Source organism: Anguilla anguilla, chromosome 2 (genome assembly GCF_013347855.1).
Source record: "Anguilla anguilla isolate fAngAng1 chromosome 2, fAngAng1.pri, whole genome shotgun sequence".
NCBI lineage: Eukaryota > Metazoa > Chordata > Actinopteri > Anguilliformes > Anguillidae > Anguilla > Anguilla anguilla.
This window is the reverse complement of record NC_049202.1, coordinates 10291081-10305889: the sequence shown is the minus strand read 5'-3', so window position 1 is coordinate 10305889 and position 14809 is coordinate 10291081. Positions and strand designations below refer to the sequence as shown.

At 38.2% G+C, this 14809-nt stretch overlaps 1 protein-coding gene across 8 annotated transcripts in view; it reads left to right on the top strand.

Annotated features, from left to right (window-relative positions):
* The first annotated feature begins 1103 nt into the window (after positions 1-1103).
* The window catches only part of pax2a (paired box 2a), a 36849-nt gene continuing 23143 nt past the window's right edge, over positions 1104-14809 (top strand). For 3 of the 8 annotated variants that reach the window (XM_035407258.1, XM_035407256.1, XM_035407253.1), the window contains exons 1-5: positions 1104-1690; positions 3407-3584; positions 4571-4768; positions 9479-9558; positions 10010-10129. In XM_035407258.1, the coding sequence (XP_035263149.1) occupies positions 1648-1690; positions 3407-3584; positions 4571-4768; positions 9479-9558; positions 10010-10129 (619 nt within the window). In that variant the 5' untranslated portion in view covers positions 1104-1647. Of the gene's footprint in view, positions 1691-3406; positions 3585-4039; positions 4061-4570; positions 4769-9478; positions 9559-10009; positions 10130-14809 lie in introns of all 8 variants that reach the window. The other 5 variants (XM_035407255.1, XM_035407250.1, XM_035407257.1 and 2 more) reach the window with 3 other exon arrangements.

The following is a 14809-nucleotide window of genomic DNA, read 5'->3' as shown; positions in this document are numbered from 1 at the left end:
CCTATATTTATGCAACTACAACTCATGCTCATTTTCCATCTAAAATATTTTACATAATACAATGTAATGGAAACAAACTCAGTGTTCACTTCTGTAATATTTGATGCCATAGCATTATTTCCATTTTATACAGTCTGACGGTTAAAGATTAACAATATATTTACCCTGCCAAGGCCTACTGCTGTATAAAGTTAAACTTATGACAGTTTTACCTCCTAAACGCTTATCGGCGAGATCTAACACAAATGAGACTACGGAGCGCCATCTACAGAAGGTTACAGAACACAGCACACTGTTATAACATTAGGGGGTATTTCAGAAAAACACAGTGCCATCTTATCATCTTCCCGAAGTAAAGAACATAAACAAAGAAGGTGGAATGGCAATAATCATAAAATCAATTGAGAACAAATTGTCTCAGTACCTTTGCCCGCGCTTGAAAAGCCAAAAAGAATCATCCAGTGCGTAGCCTAGCTAGCATGCACCTTTTAATACATTTCACATCATGCATTTGTTTACATGTATTGGCGTACAAACCAGCTGCACTCGAATGTTTAACCTTAAGCCGTAGAAATAAGATGCACATATATGCGATACAAATCATTAGCTGTATGTTCTGAGGCTATGTATTGCAACTATTTTTCCACTATAAAAATGTACCCCTTTAAAAAAATTCAAAATACCGGAATAATAATAGATTTAATAAATAGGCCCGTTGTTACTCAGGTTATTACAGTAATGTGTGAAATGTATTATGTTCATTTAAATTTTGCCGGCTATAATACCGGTAGAAATTAGTTAGAATTTAAAGTTCTAATTTATACCGTAAAACCAATTAAACATATATTTACCTATCCGTGTATTTTCACGTCCTTTTAATTTTCCTTAAATTCTTATTTCAAACTCTACACGATTTCCCTGTTTATTTTCCTCCCCTTTCGAAGTGTCAGATGAAGGCACCTCCTCATTTGGGCTCCATCTTTTTGCGTTGGCGAATCACAAAGTGTTGGAATCTATTGCCTTTGTCTGACAAGTCATCCATATAAGCGCGGAGGGGGGGGGGGGGGGGGGGGATCTGGAGGGGAAGCTTTTAGAAACGCACACACAAGGAGAGGGGATTCATTCTCAGCCCAAAGATTCTAGGAAACGCATCCCATTCTAGAGGAAACGGGGACCGCAAGACACTTTCGGTGTCTCCATGTTTTCCCTGTCATCTTTGCACATATCTGATCAAACCCGAGACCTACCGACCACGGCCACCGGGATCTAGGAATTTCTACAGCAGTTTCAAAAAGAGGACAAGGGAAGACTATTTGAACAGATAAACCAGCGTCTTATCTCGTCACTATGTGGTCAAAAATCATCTGAACAAACCCGGTTTTGCCAATGTTCTTGCGTTGTTAGATTTTTGAAACAAGTGTCGGTCATGTTCTTCACCTGACAACCCTCCCTCGTATTCTCCCTGTACGGACTGATTGACGCAAAACAACTTTTTAAAAAGAAGTTATCCTCAAATCCGCTGGCTTCGGAAGCAAACGGCTGTTTTCTGCCCTTTTCTATAAATATTTCATTTCTTTGAATTTTAAGCTGCATTACCAAGGCGAAACGGCGGCTTCAGTTGATTATCTTTCTTTTCTCTGCTATCCAATGGATATTCACTGCAAAGCAGACCCGTTCTCAGCGATGCACCGTGAGTATAAAGGAGTTTAATGTTTATAGTCCGTGTATACTTATGCATGTTCATTTTCTAAATATAACGTTGCTGTTTGGGAGTAGAATATTTTAAAATGTTTAACCGAAAAATAAACCATAACCTATGACAATTCCGTTTAAATCTTTGCGGGATGAAGTGTATGCGTAGGCTGTATCGAGTTTTTATCATTCAGCATTCAGGACACAACAGGAGAAATAACAAAACCATCATAAACAACACGAGTATTTTACAATTAGGTACAATTTCGGTTTGAGTAAAATTGAATGTTTATACTGTTTACATTAATGATGCACTCACTCACGCACACATAAAATTGCTGGCTTTCGCAGTTGTACTGCATGGTTGGTATATATATATATATATATATATATATATATATACAGTTAACATTTTTTAAGTGAAAAGGATATATAGAGGTGCTATTTCATAGTATTTGAAAACCCAATCCATATCTATTCGATGAGAGGAAATGTGCCCATTTCCATTGCGGAACAATCGCTAGTACATTCAAATACGCCGATACTCTGAATTCACATTTATTGATACATTAAAAGGAAACTCAATCCATCGCTTAGCAATAACGAAATTGAGTTTAATCTTGAATCTCCTGAAAGAATGCAGAGGATAAAAGAAAAGTCGAAAGAAGGAAAAAGTACAGTGAGTTATCCTCAAATTAATCTGACATTAACAAGCATGTCCATGTGAATTAAACAACAACACTGAAATTAATTCTTGTACTATTAAAATTATTAATACAATGGTTGAAAATAGAATTTGAATGCCTCAGGACCGAGGGTTATTCATGTTTATGTTATTTTGTTATTAAAGAAGATACCCGCTAGCAGTGGCTGGCCTATTTCAATAATTAATTCCTAATCTTGCCTTTTCTAAATAATTTGTAATATGAGTAATCAAAGCTCTTTTTAATTATTTACAATAATTGTGTAAGGAAAATGAAACAGCTTGTAACTTAATAGCCTACCTGCGACATGTGCTAAGCTTGCATAGAGGAGTAGGAAAATGTAAGTCGTCTTTAGTCTTGTGCTACTAGAAAGCCGTAACATATATTAGTACACATTTTCATATTGTGCCTCTATTATTTTCAAAAGGATATGCAGTGAGATTATTGATTTGACCAAACTTATGTTAATAAAGACAGTTTACTATCATGAAGGGTTTGTCAATAAGGCCTTAATCATGTAACCGAGAGACGGAATACATTATAATCGGAAGGGGATAAGCAATGGAATGATGTAAAATAAAACAAAATACAGAATATGTTTTTACTTGAGTTTAAAATAGTCTCGTACAAATCGTGCTGTAAATATCATGTAAAAAGAATGATTTTGGGTCTGAAAAATGAATTAATGGGGCGTAGTTTAGATTCCTTTAATTACTTGACAATTTCGAGAACGGATATATATATCATATAAAACTGATAATAGATTATTTAATATAAATTAAAATTAAAATCAAATTCTGGAAATTTAGGGTACATATATATATATATATATACATATATATATATATATATATATATTCAGACAGTAAAAACGGACTGAAATATTGTACATACAATAATACATTACAATACAACTTATAATATAATATAATACATTTTTGCACGATCTTGACTGAATGAAATTCTCTACACCATGTATGTAATGTTATGGTTTTCTGTATGCGTTGTTGTCTCCCATATAGGGCATGGGGGTGTAAACCAGCTAGGCGGGGTGTTCGTGAACGGAAGACCCCTACCTGACGTGGTGAGGCAAAGGATTGTAGAGCTCGCGCACCAGGGAGTGAGACCCTGTGACATCTCAAGACAACTAAGGGTCAGCCATGGCTGTGTCAGCAAAATTCTCGGCAGGTAAGAGACAAAGTACATCGCGACATATTTCAAATATATTTTTCAGTGCACGAACTGTCAGAGTACATACTTAACAGCAGGAACCAGATAACAATACACATTTCCGGGGGTGGGGTGGAAATAATCTAACCCAATGTCAATCAAGATTGTGTGGCATTGTGGAGGTGTCAAACACAAACATATAATAACAACAACAATTTGTGAAAGTTCACACGATGGAGCGGCAGGTAAGGTAACATTATGAGGGAGATATTCACCTTCTACACATTATCGGCCTACATATTTGGAAAAGGCAGAGCGCTTGGATTGGAAAAACAGTAGTCCACTTTCAAGTATTTCCAACCAAGCCGTGTTACATAAGGAGGCTGCACAGCTTTTTAGTAGAAAAAAAAAATCAGAACTGTTTTGGGATCATGTCAAACACGGCATTTGAATGTTTTTGAAATATTTTTCAGCTATCAAAAGGATTTTAAAAGGTATTTTATTTTATGCACTTGGAATGTTTGTCACAAACCAATAAGAAATTAATTTTGATAGCATGTCTATTGTAGTAACTGCATGTTTCTTTAGTATTTGGTTGAGATAGGTATTTTTATCATTCGACAATGTCCCTGATTTGGATCGTATCTTGTACAGTCCAGTCATGCTTTGGGTGTTCAGTTCCAGGACCAGCTAACAAGCCATAGGTTAAAATTCTGTCAGGAGGAGAGTATGTAGGCTACATAGAAATGGTATGTTATTGTTCGTGTTTTCGTAAAGATGTTGTTGTTTCGACCAATTCTAATAGTTTTCTTAAAAATCTTAAAACTTCACTTCTGCAAGCATTGAAAACTCATAAGCCTTAAAAATGTGGAAGTTAATTTTCTAAGTATAGTATTGTAGCTCGTGTCTGTTCGCAAAATCAAATTTGTTCTATAGTATCACGTGATCATCACTTACGATGGCTATGCATTTTCTGATAATCAAATTCGACTGTGTTGCTGCAGATATTACGAGACCGGCAGTATTAAACCTGGAGTAATTGGTGGATCCAAACCCAAAGTGGCGACTCCAAAGGTTGTGGATAAAATCGCGGACTACAAGCGGCAGAATCCCACCATGTTCGCTTGGGAGATAAGAGACAGGCTGTTGGCAGAAGGTATCTGCGACAACGACACTGTCCCAAGCGTGTCATCCATCAACAGGTAAGAAACAGTTCCTTTAACATATGCCAAAAATCAGTTGTCGAAAATGTCATATTAATATAGACCAAAGTCGTATTTTCTCTCCGAAGCTTCGTATAACTGAACCAACTAAAGTTACAAATATTAAATAGAAAGCACAACTCTTTCAGTTTGTAAAAATGCATCATATCTGCGTAGGAACATTTAAAACAATTACAATTAAAAGATACACAAGGCAAAACTCATAAGCCATATAGTTATCCATTTTAACACACTGCGTTAAACACACCTTGCCTTGTTTTGATGATGACCACGCTTCATTATTTCTTTTTTTTTTTTTTTTTTTTTTTGTTGTGGGCGGAGGCTGAGTAGATTTTACATTCTGTAAACCTAGATGTTTAGCTTTCCAGTTTAAGCATGAACATGTCTGGATACGAGTGCCTTTCTATGACCTGTCAAGTATTTTCACCCTGCCAAATCAATTCTCATTCGAAACGCTAAATTAATGGAGTAAAGTGGTTGAGTAAACCACCATTGATAATTCATATTCGTAATATAATTACACTTTATGTAGACCTTTACTCATTGTCCCGTAACACTGAATGCAAACCACTCATCAACATAACTGATATAATTATTATTATTTTTGTGTAGTCTCCTTTTTCCTTCAATATTGTGGCCCATAGTATATACCATTCACCTTTTCTGTTGAGGGTGGTCTCAGTGGTGCAATTCAATCCTTCAATTCCAAATCCTTCAACAATCAGCAGTAGATCTAAGGCGGTGAGCGCCAAAATCACATCTGTCTGGGTGAAAACCGATCAATACTCTGTAACCAGATCCAGTGGCACTGGGAAATACGCAGCAGCACAATGTTCAATATCAGGTCTATTGCGTTTGAGAGTCGTTCCTTTATTTTAAACCGGCTCTATTCCAATAGCTTGCTTTCGTGTAAATACACGAAAGCAAGCTATGGGCAACACACTATGGACATTTAACGCGGATCGTAGGAAAAATCACGTTGTTAAAATGGTTTCGACTGTAATTGCTGTACTGTGTTATGTATCGTATTTTCAACAAATTGATAAATAAAATGAGCTGCTTGAATTCATACTGAATACACAAAACAGAAACGTAAAAACTATACTGTTCACACACAGACACACACCCACGCATAACTAATAATGATAATTTTATTATCGCACGTATTATCACACATAAATGATCAATTATGACACGTAAACGAAATCCCATTCCCTAAGCTCATTCTTACAAAGACAATGCCCAAACTTTACTGTGCAGAAATTCCTTTGAATAAAATGAAGAAAAACTTGCGCCCAAAGTGGCGCGCAGAACTCAATATCCCTAATAATCACTAATATTCTCAAAACTGGCATATATATATTATCACACTATATATATATATATATATATATATATATATATATATATATATATATATATATATATATATATATATATATATACACACAATAGCCTACATAGCCTGGTGTGGTGGAATTCATTAGGTGCTGAATTTGAACTAAATCTGTATTAAAACCACGATGGAAGGTGAGGAGGACTAACAAGATAAATGCGCTCATGTACAAATTAATTCATCGATTCATCGATTACTAAATAAGTTATGTTTCCTGGTGCGCTGGCCTTACCGCGCGATGGAAAGAATGCATGCTTTTAAAAAGGCAAATCCTATTTAAACATTTATCCTTGACTTCAAAAAAAAAGGACCCAGATAAACAGAATAATAGAGGAGGAAGACAAATAAGGAAGAGAGGAACACGGAAGCGCGAAAACCCCCCTACCCGGGAGCACGAGTAATGATCTTTGGTTAGGGAGCACTGTTCCATAGAGTCGGCATCAGCATTACATTTTAATGAGCTGATGGGAGAACACGGCCAGATTCACGCAAGTCATTTTTTTAAAAGAAAGGAAGGTTGAAAAAATTCATTTCATGCACCGTGGTTACTTAAAAAAGGCCAATTTAAGCAGACTCAAACACATGTATGTGGTAATTTCTAAATGTGTATTAATAGTATTAAAAGTATTTATATAACTTTCTCATTTCTAATTAAATTTAAGCTAGCGTTTTGGAAATAGAACATTCTATGGGCCATTGTTCAAACTGTGAATTAAAATGCAAATACAAAGAAGTGCATTTCTATTGTTAGAAGAAGTTGAGGTATCCTTAACTTTGCTCAATAAAAGAACTGCCATCTCTGAATATTTCTCTCTTTTTTATTATGCAGTCTTGGGTCGAATGCAATGTCTTTTGTTAATTATTATACATTGAAATCCATCTCTGCATATAGGCATACATACACTTATGTACAGGCAAGTGTATAATGCAGGTTTTGAACTCATAATGCGATTGATAATTGTGGTGTACACTAATGAGCAAAGATAATAACTGAACAATAAGGTAATATAATTTCTCAAAACCATAATCAGGTGTATTTTTTTGTAACGTGTAATAAAGCTGCTAAAGAAATGAGACTTTACACAAAGCGACCTCACAGAGTTCACAGTAACAATGCACTAATATACGGTAAAATAAGGCCTGAGAGGACTGAGGAGTACCATAGAGATTATACAGATATTACTGCAAGAACATAAATTTGTCATTAGGACATAACGTATCTTCAGATGTGCATGTTGTTTCACGCCAGAAACAGATTGAATCATTGATGATTGAATGGGATGTGAAATATGTGGATAAGCTTGCTGCTGTATTTTTAATTTGAGCCTAGTTGAAGGGAACAATAACATTTACTGTAGTAAGAAGTTTTCAGCTTTTAAAACTGAGTTTAGGGCAAACAGCTCAATCCTTCTTCATATTGTAGAAAAATAAAGAAATGGACCATATGCAGTCCATAGAAAAGCTGGTTTGTAATGGTACCGCAAAGATGATATTTTAGGACACGGAGCTGGATAAAGTGTAGGAAGAGGCCATCTCACACTTTACATGGTAAGGAAGCTGACCTCATGTCTGTCCACAAAAGAGGATGTTCTAGGTTTAAACACTCTTTTCCCGCATGAATTATTAAAGATTACAAAGAGACGGGGTTGTACGTTGTGTCTGAGCCTCTGCAAGGGAAACACCAACAAATATCGTTGCCTACTTGTGGACATTTAAAAACCCAAGGTCCTCAATGGCTTTTCAATGATATTGATTCAAATGTGAAGCAATTTTAATATTTCTTCAGGGAATTTTCAGCAACAGCTGAAGTCATTAATTCACCCATCCAAATTGCTTATTCAATATCGAGAACACGGATTCCAAATAAAGCCCCTGAATTTATGTTACTCACACAAGTCAGGGGGTCAAATAATTGTTATGGAGAGTAGTTGAGAATCCAAATAAAATATTGATATGTGTGTTCCTGGAAAAGGCTTTTAGCTTTTGTCGCCTTACCCCAAGGACAGTGCAATCAGGGACACAGGGGGCTGTGCCAGTCATTGAGATCAATGGAGGCTTGATGTTCGTAAGCTCCTTTCTGTGAAATTTCTCTTCAGTTCCTCATAATGACAAGGGAATTCAGTGACCATATCAACATCGCAGTCATTTTGAAGAATGCGTGCGTCATTCTCTTTGAATCACCGGACCGCTGTTTGCAAATGATTATACAATAATAGTTATTTCACTTTAAAGTCCAGGTATGACATTCAATAAAATACAGCTTTACATATAGGTAATATAAGTCCTATCATTTCCAAATTAAGGTGGGCATATAAACGTGATTGATTTTTTTAAAACATAAAGATGTGAATATCCAAGTGAAGAAATGGAGCTTGCAGTTCCCCATTTACAAGGTCCACACAATCTTAAGCCACCTCTTACGTTTCTGTTCAAACTAGATACTGTGTCATACGTGATAAATAGTTTTAAAGTTTACAAATTATTGTGACAGCTCCCTTTTTCCCCAAGTGCCAATCAGATTAAAGGAATCTAATGCTGGCGTAAGCTTGTGCAAGGCAATAAGGCACTATTGCTTTCCTGTCACATATAATTTATAGCTTTCTATTTGCATCTGTTTGCCCGTGTGACTAATCCCCAACTTTTTATCCCCAAGCCCCCGATCAATAGAACCTCATCCGCAAAGGCACTTGGGGCAGTGGGGTTCTACAGAGATGTCTGATCTGGGAAGTGAGGAGCCAGGAGTCCTGGGTACCCCCTGTAAACCTTCCAGAAAGAGAGGGGGAAAGAGAGAGAGAGAGAGGGAGAGGGTGATGGAGAGAGAGAGAGAGAGAGAGAGAGAGAGGAGAGCTGATTAGTGTGGGCCAGGTAGAGTCAGTGAAGCCGATCATTGAGGTGAATTGATGTGATTTCATGCTTTGTTTGCAAGATCATTCAGACCAAAGTGCAATGAAGACTTTTTCCCATATCTCACCTTAAAGGTACAGTGGCTTTATTATTTTTGATACCTAGAACCCCGTACGATTGGATCCACTTTCTCGCGTTTGTTCAATTCATTTTTTCTTTTTCTTTTTTTTTTTTGCTCACATGTCCACTCCAGCATTACACCACATGCCAAAAGGCCTATTCCAAACAATATGTGGAGGCTTCACTGTACATGGTCCGGAAACAAAAACCTAATGACGCCATGCAAGTCGTAGTACATGCTCATTACAGCTAACTTTGAGTAGCTTCAGGAAAAGAAAAAAAATGTGGTCCATCCCATGATGTTGATCCAGATATGTATTCATGTGCAGGATTATCCGGACCAAAGTTCAGCAGCCTTTCCATCCTTCCCCTGATGGAACACCCCTCTCCACTCCCGGGCACACCATAGGTAAGCAGAACTTGCTCTTCGCGGTGACTATTCAGAACTTGAGGACAAAATATTTCATCCGGACTGGCAGCTTTCAGAAGTCGCCACTAAGTGTTTTTCTGTGACGGGTAAGCTTGAACTGTGGCGTGACTCATTAGATATAAGAGCAGTGCAATGAGGCACCAAATATGAGACAGCCAGCTGCTTTTCTGCAATAATTTTTCATCTTTAAAATAAATGTTATTAAGCGGGATGGATTGCTATATTTGTTTATTCATTTGTGGTGCAAGTACGCTGCAGGAAAAAAATGAATAGTTCTTTGGTCAGGTGGAAAGTGTTTTGTATAGTCTCGTGGGTGATCTCTCAGAGCAGATATTCTCATCCTTAGAAGACACCCATTGTCTGAGTGATCTCCTTGAAGTGAAGCGCTCTTTTTCAGTTAATTCCAGCCCAATCTTTCCCTCTCCCGCAGTGCCGAGTACAGCCTCTCCGCCTGTATCCAGCGCTTCCAACGATCCTGTGGGGTCTTACTCCATCAACGGCATTCTGGGTATTCCCCGGTCGAACGGCGAAAAGAGGAAACGAGATGATGGTAAGAGAAGGGATACCAAAATTTTGATTTTTGATGTTTTGTCATAAGTAGAATATGAGAGGAAGAATTCATGCAGGACCATGGGTCCCCTGCCTCCTTTTGAAAATGGCTTGAACTTCCGGGCATCTCAGAAATAAGCATTTCGTTCAGTATGTAGGACACGCGTAGCCTTTCGCCTGAATTTACACATCACAGCCTCGGATGTACACTTAACACATTGTTATGCATTGCAAAGTGGAAGTTGTTGAGCAGTACACACCTTGCTTACCCTCATACTGGTACAGGCTTAATAATGGGTGTCAACCATTACTAAAATAGTTTCATACTTTAACAGAAGGAGCTAGGAACACAAATCTTCAAATTTACAGAATTATAAAATCTGTTATCCATCTAAGGCAGAATCCAGTAAAAGATGTTTTTAAATGTTTTTACAAGCACATATTTACCAGATGTAACAAATCGGTATAGTCATTTGTGATGCCTGTTATTACAGCTATTTTCTTGTAGAAACTTGGCCAAACTGAAGAAAATAGTCTCTGTCTGCTCTGATTTAATTTTCCATAAATTCAAAAACTGTGCAAAACATTAAGAATTTGTTTTAATATACAATATTCATGAAAATGATTCTTAATGTCAGAAGCTGACCTCCGCCGTTGCCATCAGCAATTAATCTTATCTGAATTGATTAAGAAGACTGAGGTAATTACTTGTCAAAATGATGTAGTCAACCACCCAGGCTAAAGAAATCACTGCTTCAATAGACTACATTTCTGGAACTCATGTATTCATAAAACTGTTTTCTCTTTTTGAAGAGTTAGTGACTGTATGCAAAGGGCCAAAGGCATTGTAGATTACTGGTTCTGTATGCAAACACTGATTTTAATGCAACTAAAAATTTGACTGTTGAAAACACAAAAGACAGTGATGCAAATTCCCAATCTGGTTGGAAAAGATTCATTTCCTGTTTCTATTTAGTGTATTATTCTTAAATAAAGCACACACACAACTTACAGGTTAACTGTGAGAATGTGCTTCCCCTCAAGAGCAAGATACTTCATTCTTATGCTTTCTGTTCTTCAGTGCCAAACTTGACACTTGACGGAGAGGAAATTTGTAAATTGTAAAATAGGTTTGGAAACATTTGCTTTGCTTGGCTAATTATGGTTTGATGTATTTAGTACAGTGTTTGCAGCCTGTTGTGTGGGAAAAACCCATTGGGCGTGTTGGGTGGGGGGCGGGGGGGCAGTTAGAACTTTCATGAAAAATAACCAGTTATAAAATTAGGAGGGGTTCCCACAGCAATTGTTATGGACTTCTCTTTCATTAAATAATTTTTAAAGATAACATAAATATTTCATAACTGAAAGGGGTTTCCCAATAGCGAATAAGTGGTCTAACGGTGAATGGCAGATTTGTGGAAGATCAGTGTTTACCTTGTTAAATGTTAGCCAGTGACAGAAGAGGAAGCGTGTATTTTTATTGAGACTGACACAGCAAGAGCATGCGAGCATTAGAAGAGGTGTAACATTTTTCAGCATTCTTTTCGGTTTGGGTTTGTTTTGTGAACCCCATATTTCCCATGCATCCATCCATCGCTGTTTGAAAGTACACGTCCGAAGAATGTGTGGTTTTTTCCCCTTTATTTCGGTGTCCAACCAGCTTTGGAGTAAAAGCGCAGTGTAACAGGAGAAGTAGCGCATTTGATTTTAGATACAATTCCACCCACAGCCGTCAGACAGAACACACCTGAAGCCATAGTCCTGGGATATTTAATCTTCCCATAAGATAAGCCCCAGGCCTAGACCATAGATGCCTCATCAAAAAGTGCTTGTACAACAATGTATTGCTTCAAGCTACAGTTTGCAAAGTAATATATTATGTCTTATATTAGTTTTTAGCAGACATAATTTCAATATTAATACTTTATTTTATATATACTAATAAACATCACGTAAAACATCTTTAAAATAAAATATATATTTTTTTAATAATACTTATATTTGGTAATTTAATCTTGAAAATATGTGTATACATGTGTATATATGTTCACATATATACAATAAAAATAGGTTTTTGTACTATTTTTATTCAAAGCATATGCTACAGTACTATATTTTCAGACATTGCATAGATGTGAGTATATGTGTCAATGTATTCTTCTTTTGTGGTTGTTGTCGTTGTTGACATTGTCATTGCAGCTACGGTGTTTTTGATAGTCATGATTAATGATCTTTCAATGTGTGCATACCTTCATTTTGAAAAAAAATAATTTTCACACTCAGCACATAAATTCCTGACCTTTAAGAGAAAATTTTCCACGTGCAAGAGGACTGGTTTGTTAGCGCATGTTTTATGTACATGTAACTGTGGGGCACTGTCTCTCCACTTCCAATGCTTACTGTTTCCATAATCAGGCCATAATGAAGACTTTTGTGACTGGTTATTTGAGCCCGTGCCAATGATTTAAAAAAAGCTGTGCGTTATTTAAACTTAATCCTTAATTCGCACGGAGGCATCGGGGAGTCCGTGCAATGTTTGAATACACGCTTTTCAATTTAATCGCAGCGCAGAAGCCTTTGGGCTACCTGAGCCTCGTCTGGCATTGTGAGCCTCCACTTCATTAGATAATGACTTAAAAATGCAGAGGCATTTTTACGAAGGAAAACATACGCACTCACCATCAAGACCAGCAGCCCAGAGAGGTTTCATTTAACCGTGTACAGTAGAGCATCGGCATGGCAACACAGGCTCGGCGGCCACAAGCATTTGTTTTAAAAATCCGCCGTGGCGGCTCGCCAAAAGCGGCAGGCTGGGTCTCTGTCCCTACTAACTTCCAAGTCAGCAGTGCCCTTAAAAAAGGTCCCCATTACGAGAGGGATGTTGAGATAATGTAGTGTGACACGCGTTATGTACACCAGGTCTGGGGAAGAAGAGCTTCAGGGACACAGGTGTCATAAGAGCCATTAATCTGCCATTGTCATGTGTTATTGCAAATTAAAAGTAGCATGTTACACTTGCTGGCTATTGGTGGCATTGGTAGCGGGGGGCGGGGAGGAGGGGGGGAGAGGGGGGGGGGGGCTCTAGATTGTGTCTTTGGTGGCCATAGCTCTCTGTGTTGAGCAAAGTGACATTTAAAGAGAATTTGCAATTCCGCAGAGAAAAGCTATTAATTCGCAAATTAACATCCCACCTCCCCTCGGATGGGCAAGCCATTGAAAAGACAAAAGAAACAGCCTAAAGGAGAATAGCTGAGATTCCGTTTCTATCTGTGTAAAGATTGGTACCACTGCTTGCAGATACATAAACCAATTACTTCAGCAAACGAGCATGTGCCTCAACTTATTCTAGGCCCCGAATCCATATCCAGATTTATTTGTTTGTCTCATTATGTAAAACAGAATGCTATTCCCTGCCGGATGCATTAATAGCCAAGGAAAATTACGCTTGGGTGAGACATTTTCTTCGCTTGTCCGCTAATTTACGGAATTACAGCCAAATGAGAGCGGGGAGTAATTACTAGAATGTTGACTTTGCTTTGTGCTGAATTTGGGGTACTGATCTGAGGTTAAAGCAGTTACCCCAGCGCTGGAGAGCTCAACGGTATAGACCAGAAACACTGCCACAACAGGAAAGGTTCAGACCAAAGGTCGTTCAAGGACATATCTTTGATGGTGCAGAAAATGTTTTTGGACGAATCATTGTGTACTAAAAAAGAGATCAAGGCTTTCATAGCTGTGGCATAATGGTTTCATTAGTTAGTGACTTGTAATTTTGATCTTAAATAACCTTGGTTTTCTGGAGAGCAGAAATCGTAAAAACCATTTTCTGATGCCCGGAATTATTCCAGCAAGTAGTTTAGTCAAAATTGGGTGTGTATTCTAATGCCTTTTTGAAAAGAATGGAAGTGTCAGTCTTATAATATTGTGTTATTTCCACGACAAATCAGATTTCCCTCCCAGATTGCCTCATATCCTTCGAGATGTTGCTTTTCTCTCCATTTTATTGTTTGGTATGGGAAACATAGATATGCTTTTACTACCGCACTGTTTTTCTCATTCATTACAAGTCTGTTGATATATGTGTGGGTAGATGGGAGGCGGGGGGGGGGGGGGGGGGTCCTCCTGGTTTAAACGGCCCTGTCCCGAGTAGCACAAACTTGCTGTCGAGTCGACATAAATATTCTCGCTGAGATCCTGATTGGCTGATTATGGCCCGCTTGCCCCCGGAATGCGTTGTAGGCCAACGTGACCTTGGCTTTCCCGTCCGTTCGCTTGGAAGTCCCCCCCCCCCCGAAGTTGCCGGTTGTATTTTTAGAGCGGAGGTGATGACGGCTGATTGTAATGAATAGCATGCAATATTCAAAGGTCGTGACACCCGGAGCTGGCCCGAGCGTGTGTACGTGGGAGCGGAGGGGGGGGGGGGATGGGGGGGATGGGGGGCAGACAAATTGCGAAGGGGTGGAATATAAAATGCAGAGCACCTCCAGAGCAGACAGAAAGCATCAGTCGAGATCTCTGACGCAGCCCGCTGCAGGTGTCCATAAGTGATGTGCTGGGACAGGATCCAAAGTTTCACTGGCACTGCGATTGATGGCCGCCCCTTGTCTTGCGCGGTGGTACTCTGAGCCAAAGAAAAGCCAATGATAAAATCTCCCCTCTCAAAAGTACAGAAATGAGTCAC